The sequence below is a fragment of the Lycium ferocissimum genome, chromosome 3 (genome assembly GCF_029784015.1).
Source record: "Lycium ferocissimum isolate CSIRO_LF1 chromosome 3, AGI_CSIRO_Lferr_CH_V1, whole genome shotgun sequence".
NCBI classification, from domain to species: domain Eukaryota; kingdom Viridiplantae; phylum Streptophyta; class Magnoliopsida; order Solanales; family Solanaceae; genus Lycium; species Lycium ferocissimum.
The window spans coordinates 21,420,430-21,436,100 of NC_081344.1; the positions used below are offsets into that span (position 1 = coordinate 21,420,430).

Here is a 15,671-nt window from a genome sequence, read left to right on the forward strand (position 1 = left end):
AAAAAATCATCGCCATAACTCACATCTTCGTAACTTCTATTTTAAATTGGTGATTAAGTAAGCCTTTCATATAATCATAACACCAAATGAATTAATGTGCAAATTTATGAGCAATTTATTTGTCCTCTAACGTGGAAATGTGACTTCATACCTTCTGACCTTTCTTTGCTTATTAGAAAGTTCAGATTCTTTCCTTTTTATTTTTTTATTTTTTTTTATTTTAAAAAGTTAAGAGATTCACACTCTTAACTCATTTAACAAAAAAAATTAAAACCAAATAACCTGTTAAACTCCAGCACGTTTGGTTTCTATAAGAAAACCAAAAAATCAGCCGTTTGCTTTCATATCAGTTACAAAATTGATATTGTGTATTGATGTTCTTCAAATAAATTTCAAACCATTCACCTCCGCTGTCCTTTATATTTTCATAGCATTATAGGCTCCAAACTGAAATGAGGGGAGCTTTGGGTAAGCACCAAGCTGGGTACTATATCACTATCGTTTTTAAATGCTTTCTTCATTTCCGTGAATTTTAAAGTTTCATTTCTCTGCCTCTTTTAGTTTCTATACGTTTTTTCTCATCTCAAGCAATATGATTTAGAGTCACAAGTATTCTGGACTTGTTGTAAAATTACCCCAAATTCATAATTTTTTGCACTAATGAAATGATTTTATTTCACACTACACAATGGACTAATGGGAAAATGTTTAGTGCAAAAATTTGAAGAATGGGCAGAAAGAAATCAAATGACAAAACTCATTTACTGATGTACTGGCCATACATTGGATGTGGATTTGCCTCGGGACAATGTGTATTGAAAAATCTCCAATGGAAGGAACTTCCATGAATTTCTGTCATATGATATCTACATAGTGAGTGTGGAGACTATTAAAGGGAAGGAAAAGCAAATATACATTTTGTTTATATTTGTTATCATTTGATCTTTCTTGATCATGTTTTACTTAGATTCACAATAAATAATTTTCTGCAATCTGAGTGACTTGTAAATTTTATACTACTAATATTATTTTTAATTAATTTCTCGCCATAAAATAGTGTATTGTTTATGTACTTTGGAAAGTAGGAGGGATATTTTACACCTTATCAGTAGGTTAATTAAGCATGATTTTAAGTGCTACTACTGTTATTATTCTTTTAAGATGTTAATGGAAGGATAACTTATATTTATTGGCATGTATCTACTTTAATTTTATTCATGCGTCGTTATCTTTTTTATAGGTATCATTCATGCATTAACTTTCAACAAAGTTGAAGTCTATATTAAGGGCATCATATTTGGCGTGAGAAGAAAAAGAAAGGAAGAAAGAGAGAGAATGAGATTTTGTTTTGGGCTTATTGGATAGAACGTTAAAGGAGAGAGATGTCAAACACTAGGCGCTGGCTTTTATTTTTTTAGAAATTTTCATCCTTGCCCTGGTGTGAATTACCGAGTGAGATGAATCAAATACATTTTAACCCACGTACTCTTAATTATTTTTGTGGAGTTTTCTTTGCCCTATACTTTTCTTTAGAAATATTAGTTGATCCCAGATGATTCTGTATTACTATAAATAATTTATAAAATTTAGTTTGGACCGAATTGATCACTTTTTGGAAATTATTTTCAATAAAATTTTGTTTCTTTATTTGATTTTTATACATTTTTGTTAAATTTTTCTTCATCGTGTATGTGCAATTAAATGTTTAATGCCTTTAGATGCAAATTTCTAATAACATTAATTATATCTCATCTTATTTCACATTGTCTTATTATGAAGTGTGCCTGTCCTCCACTAAAGTTAAGTTAGGTTTTATAGATGGTTCTTTTATTCAAATCACAACTGTTTTAAATTAATTTTTTCATGTTTAACTTAAAATACTTCTCAACAAAAATTTCCTGTCAAATAATTTTTTATACACAACATTTTAATATTAATATTCATTCATATTTTTGATTTATTTTTTAATGACCGCGCGAAGCGCGGACAAGTACACTAGTATTGTATATGGGTGTATATGAGTATATGAGTTATAATATTGTATATGGGTTAAAGCTTTGCAATGTAAGTTTTGAGCTATTTTTTTGCACCAAATTGTATATTTATAAAATTTCCCCTTTGTTTTCTCTGGCTATGTATTAAAAAAAATACCTCCGCAGTAAAAACGTGAAATCCCTTGAATATTGTCTATCCCATTCTTATCCAACTAATGTGCTCTCTCTCAGTTGGTCCTATCTCTATGAAATTATCCCAAAAATGTCGTGTTCACGCCCTCTTGCGGCTGATTAGTTTAGTGTAGCTAGCTGCTAGGTATTCTGTAGCGTGTAGGTTATTACGGCTGATTGTTTGTGTATATGATCTAGGTATAATGTTTCTATATTTAGCTATTTATAGTATGTTTAGGTATAGAGTTTTGTGTGTGTTCATTCTTTTCTTTTTTCCCAATATGCCCATGTCTAAAAAATATCTTAAGAAGGAAAAATGGAATATTCCTTCCCAAAATGGAATTGCTTTTTTATGCGGATAGGATGAAATTTTGCCAAGTGGAAATATACTATTGGCTTTCACTTTTTTTTTAATTGATAAAAATACTACTCCTAATTAAAAAAGTAAAGAAAATACGCAGTTGCTCTATACTTATTTATTACAATATTTAACTTGAAAATTAACTACATAGATAAAACGTATTTTTTTTGGAAATTTTCTTTCTTTTTGTTGAAAATTAACACAAAACTTGTATTCTAAAGATGAGACTCTTTTTTGCGATTTTCAAATTCTATAATAAAACTTACTAAAAAAGAAATAAAGGTCAAAACATCAAGATTAAGCTTAAAAGAAATCCTTAGTGCTAGTAATCGTGTAAGAACTCGGAGAGGGTAAAAAATTATGTGTCTACATTTACGGTGCTTATGAATACGACGTCTCCCATTCATTTGGGCACAATTGTTCGGATTCGTGATCCTTATTTTCTTTGAGCAAAACTAAGAATGATTTTGTTCATTCAGACATATATGAGAATATTTAGAAGGTGCAAGTTTTGCTTCATTCCATTCCTTGAACGTACATGAGTGTTTAAAACTTTGCATATACGACAGTTTACAGGAAATGAACAAAAATACATTGCAAGAGAATTGCGGCCGTGTTGACATCTATTGGGTCTGGCCGGTTCTTGATTCTGGTTCCTTCTATTTTTTCTGGAGCTGTCATGCTAGTCCCCAGTCCTTTTCTTCATCCCGGAGCCAGTCTGGGTTATCTCCGGTATCTTCTACGGACTTGATGCCTTTGGGCACATTGCCACTTTTTTTTTTTATCGTTCCGAGGTCATCTTCAGACGCTTTCCGCTGCTTTGATACGACAGTCATAGTGCCACGGCTCTTCCTTTACACCATTAGAGTAGTTTTCCTGGTGCTTGAGTGCGAAGACTTAGGCACTGAAACTTGACCTTCAAATTTCTTTCCTCCGGTACTAGGCGGTTGCACATGAATGTGCTCCGCTCTTCCAGAGTTTGATAGACATTACTATTCTTCCTGTAAGTTGTTTTCTGGCGACTCGAGTTGAATCGTTCCTGCCTCCAGTCAGTCCATGGTCTTGACAGGTATGGTTCAAACCGGTGTTTGGAATGCCTCTAGTCAAAGTTCAGTTGAACTTGACCCCGAGCCGTAGAAGATTTCAGTATATTTAGTTGATCATTTTCTACATGAATCTTAGACGTATACCAATTGTGAACATCTTCCCATGCTGTTTCCTAGAACTCTAACAAGTTTTCTTTGAGTTTACGTGAAGCATCCGAACTCAGAGGGTTGAGCCCCTCACTCAGTGAAAGCTTCGGTAGCCCATTCGTCTGGAATCGCTGGCAACAACATCCGCTCCTTCTGGAACCGGGTGACAAAGTCTCGAAGCTGTTCAAACTCCCCTTGAGAAATGCGGAAGATGTTTTCCTTTTGCGTTCACAACTTCCAGGCCCCAGCATGTGCTTTAATAAACATATCTGCGAGCATAGCAAATGAATCTATAGAGTGTTCGAGTAAAAGAGAATACCAAGTTAAGGCCCCTTTAGCCAATGTCTCGCCGAACTTCTTGATTAAGACCGATTTGATCTCATTCGGTTTCAGGTCATTTCCCTTGACCGCTATGGTGTAGGCCATTATATGCTCCTGCGGATCTATCGTCCCGTCACACTTGGGGATGTCCGGCATCTCAAATCTCTTCGGGATCAATGCCTGGATAGCTTGTGGTTTGTAAGCTAACTGAATATACTTTTTCGCATCCGGACCATCAATACAGGTAGAGCCCCCTGGATTTGAGCTATATGGGCATGAAGCTCATTCGCGTTCTTTTCCACTTCATTAGCGCTTTTGTTCGTCTTATCAGTGATGTCCTTCATAAACTGCAAGACTTGTGCCCAGAAGGAATCATCTGGTACAAAATCGCTCCCGGATGCGTCTTCATTCCCAACGGTTCTACCCTCCAGTCGGTCTCCACTGGGTGTATTATTTCTGATAGTTGGTGTCGGAGGTGTCCTTCTAGCTCCGGTGTTTAGGTTGCCGTAAAAGTGCTGAGATAGTTTGCTTCATGAATTCCATCTCCTCCATCATTGACCACTGCTGCTCCTTCACGATCTGCATTGCTTCTTCGGGGGTTTTGTTAGCAGGCGTTGCTTTATCTATATCTCGTTGATTTAGACCGTGTTACAGGCTGTGCGTCCACCAAATAGTATATGAGGGACCTGGTTGTGTACCAGTTCCCTTATGCAATGCAGTACGAGAATCAACACAAGATTTTTACGTGGAAAACTCCTTGCTCAAGGGATTAAAAATCACGACCTACCCCTATAGGATTTCAACTCCACTAACCGAGCAACTCAGGTTACAACCTTCGTAAGCTAGGAATTAACTCTCATAATCCCTCACCCTTACTTAACGCTTAGGCAACCCTCACTCTTGACTACCCCTAGCCAAGCACACTAATACACCTAGACTTTCCCCAGCCTAGTGTGCACAAAGGATTAACTCTAGCCACACATTAATACAACTAAGCTAACTTTAGCCTAGTGTTGAGAATTTTGGATATCTACAAATAACTTCTTTTCACAGAAGAGTAGGTTTACAGTTTAAGCACAAAAGAACAAAGACTCAACAACCTAAGGACCTAAAACATCTTCAGTTCTGGACCTGGTCCTTCGGGTTGCTGTGGCTCTGTTCTTCAGGAACACCTTGAAAGGTGGAGACTTGTACTTTAGATGGAGCAATTTTTGGATTGTGCAAGAATGAGTCTTCTCTTGGAAGATGATGCCTTTATATGTACGGGGAGAGAGAGAGAGAGAGAGAGAGAGAGAGCGTAGAGATGACCACTCATGAAATCTGGACTATTAATCAGTCGGCCTCAATGAGGTACTGCTGTACAACTGCATTGTACTTTTCAACCGCTCACTTTACAGCTGTGGATTTGGACTTTCAGCTTCTGTGACCAGAACCTTTATCTAGAGGAACCTAGTTCCTCATCTATTCTTCGAACACGTTGTAAGTACTGGATACACTGTCAGTAGCTCTACAACTGCATTGTTGGTTGAGCAGGCTAGAGACCTGATCCCATTTGGTCCTTCTGAATCGACATATCTGGTCTCTCATGTATGAGCAATTCCTGTAGGCATCAGATCCTTCAAAAAACATGTTAGACAAGCAAAAGATATGATATATCATAAGGTTAACTAAGTTCAGACAGATGAACCTAATTGTATCTGGTTCCTTAGGGTTTGTCATGTCGTCAAAACATATCATTTCTTATCAATTTCCCCCTTTTTTATGATGACAAAGAGACATGCTTTGTATTCCCCCTAAGGACCAGATCCCTTACCCCGATACCTCATTTGTTCCCCCTGAGACTCAGACCTCGAGATACATAGTAGTATTCTGGTTCTTTGAGTAAGGTTTGTCAAATGTTTGTCAAATCATAATAACATTTCATGACATATCAGACCGTTTCCGGGTGCAGTTGCTCCCTCTGTGCGTTGGGCCAACACTTCACCAGCCGCAGGGTTATCAAGAGGCAAACCATCCAGATTCAGTTGCTCATTATTAGCGTTGTTTCTGGTAGTGAGATGAGTTTGATCATCAGTAGTGTTTGTCATATCTACAACAATTGAATCTAACGACAAGATCTAAAGAGAATTAGTGTAATTAACAGGATCACAATGATACCACAATTATTACGCCCCACGGTTGGCGCCAAACAGTTTACACATAAAATTGGTATAGTTGAATTTGTATATGTGGTCAAAGACGCGTGGATCAATACGACCAAAATAATGAGATAATATGTAAAATCAAACAAGATAATTATAAAGAAAGCTAAAGGAATTCAAAGTAATAGACTGAGCCTTGACGAAATGATGAGGTCCAGTATCCGGGCAAGCTATACATCAAAGCCTTCTCAAGAACAATCGAGACCAAGAATAAAGAAATTGCTTTAAGAGTATTTGTTTTCTATTAAATTTCAGATGCCCCTTACAATGAAATGAGAAGCTCTATTCATACTTGAGCTATGGGGTACAGTTCAATGAATCGTGCCCTCTTTACTACCAATATCAATGCTATGACAATGAATGTTAATAAAGACTATTAATGTACATTTAAGACTGGAGGAAGACTTGGGATTTCTCGTAACGGATGTGCATTGAATGATGTTTGATCGGTGAGTTGGCATGCTTCTCCGGGCCCTTTACAGTTTCTGTTTCCAGTAGCGGTTACCAAATTACTTCTCCGGCGCTTCATATGCTTTTCCGGAGCCCCTCGCTTGCTGACTCAAATTTAACCTGTCACCATCGCCACGTGTCACCTTTTGATACATCCACTTATTGTCTACCGATTTTGCCATATATACAAAATTATCTTGGAAAGTGCTCTATATTCTTTGGTAATCTTAGATGTTAAAAAATTGTATCTCATGCTATACATATAAATTAGGATATATTAACTAGCTAAATGCCACATAAAAAGTACTCCCTCCATCTCAATTTAAATGTTTTACTTTCCTTTTTTGGTTTGTCCCAAAAAGAATGTCTCTTTCTATATTTAGTAAGTTGACAATTCAAACATTCAACATGCCAAGTTTAAAATCATAAGATTCAAATGATATTTTAGTACATTACAAATATTTATAATTTAGGACCATAAGATTCAAAAGTCTATTTATACTGTCACTAAATTTTAATATTTCGAAGAACTCCTATATCCACGGTATAAAACTTTTCCACCTTAAGAAGTTCCAACAGAATGATTTGCTATAAACAAATCACCAGTAGGAATCAACTTTTGTGGTTTTTCAATCGTTCTTCAAACTTTTTGTAGCTTCACAATCTTCCTTCCTTCAATATTTCACTAAGTAGCACGTTTTAATTATTTCTCAAAATGGAAAATCACAGAGTTAATCATCCATTAGCTGCATTTCTAGATTCTTTTCTCATCTTGATCCTCTGTTCCAAGACATATATAAAAAATCAGAACTGGGGAAGAGGGAGCTATCAACAATCAATTATCTATAATCTTGATCAATTTCTTAATAACCTTATAATCCCAAATTCATTGAATTCAACATGTCTTCTTCAGCTGAATCAAAAATGACAATTGCCAAGAATTATAAACAAGGACTTTGTCCTCGAATGTGACTTGCCTTACATTATCAACGAGGCGAAGTGTGGATTATGAGAATATGCATGACTAAAGTTCAGTGTGGACGCCAGCGAATCTTGATCATCTGGCCACTTTTGAGACGTTAGCAATGGATTCAGAGATGAAGGAAAAGATTGTGAAGGACCTTGATAGGTTTGTGAAGAAGAAAGAGTATTATCGGAAAGTAGGGAAAGCATGGGAAAGAGGGTATTTGTTTTATGGTCCACCAGGGACTGGAAACTCGAGTTTGATCGCAGCCATGGCCAGAGGCGGATTCAGGATTTAAACTCTTGGGGTTCAACCTTTTAAATTTTTTAGCATTGAACCATTATATTTCTAAAGTTATGGGTTCATATTTACTAATTTATTGTAAATTTAGTAAATTTTTACATATAAATTTGTACACCGCATCGAAAGTTTGGGGTTCAATCCAAATTATAATGCTCCATCCGCCTCTGGCCATGGCGAATTACTTGAACTTTGATGTATATGATTTGGAGTTGACAGAGATGAAGAAGAACACGTACCTAAGGCGGTTGTTTGTTGCAATCGCCAATAAGTTCATTTTGGTGGTGGAGGATTTGATGCTACCATTGATTTGCAAGAAAAGTTGTCTAGTGGTGTAGTTGCTCCTTCTAATGTCTCTCATGAGGAAGAAAGCAAGGTCAGTGTCTTAATCTTTTTCAAATATTTTACAGTTTCTAACTCAGGATAACAAAAACAAATTATTCGATTTGGGCTAAGTTCACACTGTTCGAACCACTAATATATCTTTTCCTTGAACTCCAGTCCCACATAGTCCATCATGGAAGATTGACAAGCCCCTCAAACCTAGTACCACACGGCTCGTCACTAAGATTGACAGGCCAACCCATTACCAAGATTGATAGTCTTTATCTTCCGATCTCTTATATGTAATCCACGTTGTCCGAGTATTTTTCTTGTGGTCACCGAATTTCACCATCAAGCTAACAGGCTTCCTCTTATATTCTCTCTACATCATCCAAGTATCCTAAACCAACTCACTCCATTCCATTCGCCATCTCCATACTCGTCACGTTTGATTGAACTATCCACTCTGATACCAATTTTTTAGGTCTCGTTCCGGTCCATAGACAGCAGCGGAGCCAGGATTTTCACCTAGAGGGTTCAAAAATATGAAGAAGTAAATACACGAAGAAGCCAAGGGGGTTCAACATCTACTATATATACATAAAAAAATAATTTTAAATTTGTCTACCTAACTCGGCCCCTGTCCATGGACACTCACATGGTGCAATATCACTTTTACCAAGCTCTCACGTAAAAGTTCTTACACTATTTATTCCTCCATGTTATCTGTAACTTCGTTTTCGCTCAACAACTAATATGAGACTTTGTCGGCACCTAAACGAGAATGCATGCTAAATGTCCATATATTTTGTTCACTCTTTCTTTTACTGTTATAGGTGACATTGTCCAGTTTGCTGAACTTCAGCGATGGATTATGGTAGAGTTGTGCGAGGAAAGAATTATAATATTCACAAAAAATCACGTCGAAAACCTCAACCCTGCATTGTTGCGGCCGGGGCGAATGGACATGCACATTCACATTGCATATTGCACTCCTAGTGGCTTTAGGCTTCTTGCTGCAAATTACCTTAGTATTAGAGTACATGAACTTTTTGAAGAAATTAAGAATTTAATTGGAACTACAGCGGCAGTGACGCCGACTGAGGTGGCAAAGCAACTTATGAAGGAAGATGAAGTTGATATTGCACTAGGCTTGATTGAGTTTCTTCATGTAAAGAAGAAAGAACATGAAGAGGCCGCCAAAAAGTTAGAAAATTTACTCTTTGAATTGGTGTAAATATAGAACTTTTGAACGATATAGTGCTTTTCAAATTGTATATAATTGCAAGAATCTGATGGTCCTACTTTAAGCTCGATAATGTAATTGTTTCATAGTCTATTTAGGATAGTGTCTTAATAATTAGCTTAGTATGATATATTTGGAACCCTCTTACCTAGTAGGTTTAGGTCTACACCTTGGAAATTATTGATTTACGAAGTTATGAAAAATAAACTCCAGAGACCTCTCCCAAACCAATTTGGTTTTGGTTCAAATATGTTCCATATTTTTTAACTGCAATTTCCTATCATTATAAATATACCAGCTGAGTAGAACACGGAAAAATAAAACAAGTTACTTGCAACAACAAATTAACCTGTAATTAGGTCAAATTAATACGTACAAGCCCCACAAATTAACTTCAGAAACATGTCTTCCTCGTCAGAATCAAATATGGCCATAGCCAAGACCATAATAGCCACTATTGGCTCTGTTGCTGCAACAGCCATGGTGGTCCGTTCAATAGCCAGTGAAATTCTCCCATCGGAATTCCAAGATTATATCTCCGTCAGCGTAAGGAATATTTTCAACAAATTCTCAAATCAACTAACTATGGTGATTGACGAATTTGATGGACTAGACGTTAATGAAGTCTATGAAGCTGCCCAAATTTACTTAGGCTCCAAAATCTCCCCAACAAACACTCATCGCTTAAAAGTCAGCAAGCCGCTCAAGGAGAAAAAATTCAACGTCAGCATGGAACGCAATGAAGAAGTTGTTGACTTCCACAACGGTCAAAAGTACACGTGGGCTTGGGTTTGTCAACAGGTAGGATCAAGAAGATCTATATATAATCCACGTGACATGAATTCCACCATGAGGTCCGAGGTTAGATCATTCGAGCTCACGTTTCATCGTAAAAACAAGGATATTGTCCTGGACTCTTACTTGTCCCACGTTATCAACGAGGCGAAATTGCTAAAACACGAAAACAGGACACTCAAGATACACACTGTGGATCATGAGATGATGCATGATCTAAGTGAAATATGGATGCCTGTGAATCTTGATCATCCTGCAAAATTCGAGACATTAGCGATGGACTTAGAGCAAAAAAATAAGATTTTGAAGGATCTAGACAGATTTGTTGAGAGGAAAGAGTATTATAGGAAAGTAGGAAAAGCATGGAAAAGAGGCTATTTATTGTATGGTCCTCCAGGAACTGGGAAATCAAGTTTAATTGCAGCTATGGCTAATTACTTGAACTTTGATATATATGATTTGGAGTTAACAGAGATTACAAAGAATTCGGATTTGAGGCGGGTGCTGTTGGCTACTGCTAATAATTCCATTTTGGTGGTGGAGGACATTGATTGTACCATAGATTTGCATGATAAATTAGGCAACAGAGAGGCTGATGATGATTCTCCTTCAAAAGATAAGGGAGGAAACAAGGTTAATATCTCTCTTTCATCCGAACCCCTTTCGCCGTGAAAATTCCACCCTATATATACAGATAAAATCAAAAATATTTTTTTATGTATATAGTAGATTTTGAATCCCTTTGGTTTGTTTGTGTGTTTTATTTTGAATATCCTTGGTGAAAATTGTGGTTCAGCCGCCAGTTGACAAGACAATTACTAATATCTTAATATTGTTACAGATAACATTGTCTGGATTACTGAATTTCATTGATGGTTTATGGTCAAGCTGTGGAGATCAAAGAATTATAATTTTCACAACAAATCACATAGAAAAGCTCGACCCTGCATTGTTGCGACCAGGTCGCATGGACATGCACATTCATATGGCATATTGCACTCCTAGTGGCTTCAAGCTTCTTGCTGCTAACTACCTTGGTGGTATTACACAACATAAACTGTTTGAAGAAATTGAGGAATTGATCGGAAGGACAGCGGTGACACCGGCTGAGGTGGCGGAGCAGCTAATCAAGGAAGATGAAGTTGAGGTTTCACTTAAAGGTTTGATTGATTTTCTTAACACAAAGAAGGAAGAACAAGAAGAGACAACGACTGAGGAGGATGACAAAATAAAGGAGGAAAAAGGTTGAAAGAATATCGACAATGGTAGAGTCAAAATTTTCATCAAGGGGCTTCATCATCTACAATATATACAATGTGAATTTTTAGTGGAATCCCCTTCCACCCTTCTAGCTTCGCCAGTGGTTATGGACACCTTTTAATTAGTACAAATAGGGTATAGAAGTTCTCACTTTTCAGATATTTATTTTTTAAAATTTATATATTTCTATAATTTCATTAAGTCTAGTATGTTTGTCAAAGAAAGCATATATTTCTGTCCTGGATCAGTTTTAATCAAAGTTAACAGATTCTTTGCATCTCAGATTGATAAGTTTTGATTTGATCGCTTGTTTATCTCCTCTTGGAGTTCATTGAGGAAACAAAAGATGCATAACTAGGTAGAACAACTAACTCCAATGTGGGTTTTTCTAGTTGTATTTGCTCCTCCATCGTCGTTCAATGAGAATGTATGAGAGGCTCATCGAAAGAATGGATAGAGGCTCGTGGGATATATTGATGAATGTGGGTTTTTCTAGTTGTATTTGCTCCTCCATCGTTGTTCAATGAGAATGTATGAGAGGCTCATCAAAGAATGGATAGAGGCTCGTGGGATATATTGATGTGTGAGGGTAGGGATGGCTATATATCTGAGAGAGAACTCCGAGAGAAACCAACTATGTAGCATCTATATCGAGAACTCAAGTCACTACAACACATTGTATGTATAGCTACGAAATTTAAGCTACAAATTTAAAAATCGTAGCTATTACCCAGTAATAGCCACAAAAATTTGAATTCCATAGCTATCTACAAATTCATAAAATTTCTTAGCCACAAAAACCAAATTGACATAGCTAATTCTTCAAGTTTGCTATAATTGACAACAATCGTGGCAATAATTACCTAAATAGCTACAAATCTATCGCTAAAATAAAATTTTGTAGCTGATCACAAGTTTTTGCCATGCGATAAAACTTTTCGTAGCAATAGTAACCTTTTAGCCACAGTAAATTTTTGCAACAAAATGTTGTAGCTAAATAGAAATTTTTGCTTCAAGTTATAAAAACTCGTGGCAATAGTTAAGTGATATAGCCACGAAGTTTTTGCTAGAACAAAATTTCGTAGCTAGTTATCAATTTTTGCCACGAGTTGAAACTTATTGTAGCAATAGTAACCTTTTTAGCCACAATAAATTATTTGAAACAAAATATTGTAGTGAAATGAATATATTTGCTTGGGTTATAACAAAAAGTGGCAATAGTTAAATGATATAGCTATAGATTTTTTTGCTATAATAAAATTTCGTAGCTAATTATTAATTTTTGCCATGTGTTGAAACTTGTTGTAGCAATAGTAACCTTTAAGCCGTAAAAACTTACTTAAAATAAAATATTATGGTTGAAGAAATATTATTACTTCGAGTGCTAAAATGTCGTGGCAATAGTTGGCTTAATAGATATAATTACTTGTCATGACGAAATCTTATAGCCACATATTTATTGTTGTGATAACATTTCGTAGCTAATAAATTTTTAACACGATTGGAATTTGTTGTAGCAATACTAATCTTCTAGCCACATTAGATAATATTTTCTTGCACTTAAAGTTAGCATAAAATAGTACTAATATAATCACAATAAACATATTAGTACAATGGCTGAAAAATATAGTTGTAGCTAAGATTTTACAATTTTTCTGTAGGAAAGCTTTTTTTGTCGGTTTTTTCCATCGGTTTCCCCCCTTTGTTAAGTAGTGAATTAATTGTAATTGACTACTTATATTGCACTTAAACAACAAAATAACTTTAGTAAGGCTGCTCAAGCTTCATCCTAAATAAGTGCTTCAAGAATTGTTGTTTGAGTTGGGCCTCGGTTATAGGAGTAATACCTTTATTTATCTAATGTTATTAGATGTTCATATAAAGTTCGATTCGATTTAACTTTACGTGATCTTACTTGTAATTATAAGTTTAAATATCATTTAAATAAATAGGCGGCATCTAAATATTATCTAATCTAGCACTTCAAGAATTGTTATTTGATTAGAACCTATTCCTCGATATAATACATTTTAGTGTAATTAGAAGTGTTCATCATTCGATGCGATTCAAATTTTACAGTCATACTTGTAAGTTCAAATCTAATTTGAATAAGTACTAATTGTATTTTATTACCTTTGATCAAGTAATTATTTAAGTTCAAATCTAATTTGAATATAAGTACTAATTGTATTTAAAATACAAATTAAGTCTCACTCAAGTTCATCTTGATCAAGTGCTTCGAGAATTATTATTTGGTCGGACCTGTCGATATACTTTTAACGATCTAGTGTAATTAGGTGGTGATCGTTCTATTTAATTCAATTTAACATAGTCTTACTTGTAAGTTTTAAAATATAATTCAAATAAATCAAATAGTTAAATTATATCTAAAATTTAATTGACAATTTACGTTGAATTTAAACAAAACTTCACTAAGGCTCACTCAAGTTTCATCCTGAAGAAGTGCTTTAAGAATCGTTATTTGACGCGAACCTCTATTACTGGAACAATACCTTTGCCGATCTAATGTAATAATTAGATGTTCATATTTAGTTTGATTCGACTTAATTTTATGAAATCGTACTTGTATTTGTAAGTTTAAAATTTATTTAAATAAATAGGTAATTGCTAATTATCAAAGCACAACTCAAGCTTCATCCTGATCTAATGCTTCAAGAATTGTTATTTGTCTTGGACTTGATCTATCGGGACAACACCTTTATCTATCGGGACAACACCTTTATGATCCACTACTAATTCAAATACTTGATGATTATTGAAAATTTAATTATAATTATTTGTATTAAAGAGTAATAATTCAATATTGCTAAGATAGAAGTGACTCTATATCATAATTTATGTCACAAAAGTATGGACTTCAAAAAATATTCAATAATTAATAAGTTATATATTAAAATGGATACATCTATTTATTTTACATCAAATTGCAATGTATTTCTATTAAGAAAATTCTTACCTAACGTTTTTTTTTCAATTGTACTTGACTATTAGGAGGGAATTCACAATAATTTCCCTCTAATTTACTAAATTATAAAAAGAAAGAATTGTGTTGAAATTTGAAAACAAAAAGAGTTCCCTCCAAATTATTTCCCTCTAACATTTTTATGAGTAAATCATAACTTTGTCTTCCTATTAAAAAGCCAAAAACCCTAAAAGAGTAAGCACCCTAAAGAAAAACAAAAAAGTGTCGTCACTTCTCCCATCTCAAATATCCATAGTTCCAACTTTTAATTTCAAGGGATAGTTAAGAGGTAACATGTAGATCCTTTTATTTGCTTCTTGCTTATGATTTAAACAAAGTTTGTTCTGGTCTTGTGAGATAATACAGTAGCCAACGTTCTCGTTATTATTTATTATTTTTGTCTCATTTACAATTTTGTTTAAATAATTTTTCTAATCAATGAAATGTATAAACTTTTTTGTAACTTTTTATTGTATTTTATTCACTGTTTTTTTGAGAGTTTGTCTCGTTCATAGTTTTTTTCAAAAGAGTTTTTCTAATCAAGATGATTACTGTAATTTTTTTAGAAAACAGAAAATATCAATTTTTTGTTCTTGAATTGTATGTATTTTTCATTTATTTGTATTTATGATGAAGTACTTTTACGCCTTAGAAATTCTTGTTTGCAGTCAGACAGGAATGGTTTTTCAGAAATAACGTAATCGCTTGACTGATAATGATGATATGAATTAACCTCCTAAGACTTCGATAAAAGAAAATTTTCTCACACAACAAAGTGGAAGAACTTGTTTATCCGGGTAATACAACTTTTGTGCAATATTGAATTCATTATTAAAGCAATCTTTTTTTTTTTCAATTAGATAAATTAGTGTATTTGTTTAATCATATATAACTAACTCGTGTTCAATAATTGTTATTGCAGCTTGTGCGGAGTGACGAAAGCATCAAAATTGATGGGGAGATGAATAATTATTTTTCTCTTGTAAAAGTATATCGATATGTATGAATAAAGTGATGTTTCACTATTTTAAATGAAATTATTGAACCTTTATCAAGTCTTTTATCTAATATATTGCGTTTATTACATAATTGAAGATATTCGCTACGA

The 15,671-nt window shown here is 34.6% G+C and overlaps 1 protein-coding gene and 1 pseudogene across 1 annotated transcript; both read left to right on the forward strand.

The window, feature by feature from the left end:
• Nucleotides 1-6,679: 6,679 nt before the first annotated feature.
• On the forward strand, nt 6,680-9,516 carry LOC132048765 (protein HYPER-SENSITIVITY-RELATED 4-like; annotated as a pseudogene).
• Nucleotides 9,517-9,927: 411 nt separating this feature from the next.
• LOC132048766 (protein HYPER-SENSITIVITY-RELATED 4-like) lies at nt 9,928-11,569 on the forward strand. The gene is made up of 2 exons (XM_059439453.1): nt 9,928-10,953; nt 11,162-11,569. The coding sequence occupies exons 1-2, from the start codon at nt 9,928-9,930 to the stop codon at nt 11,567-11,569; spliced, it is 1,434 nt and encodes a 477-aa protein (XP_059295436.1).
• Nucleotides 11,570-15,671: the final 4,102 nt, after the last annotated feature.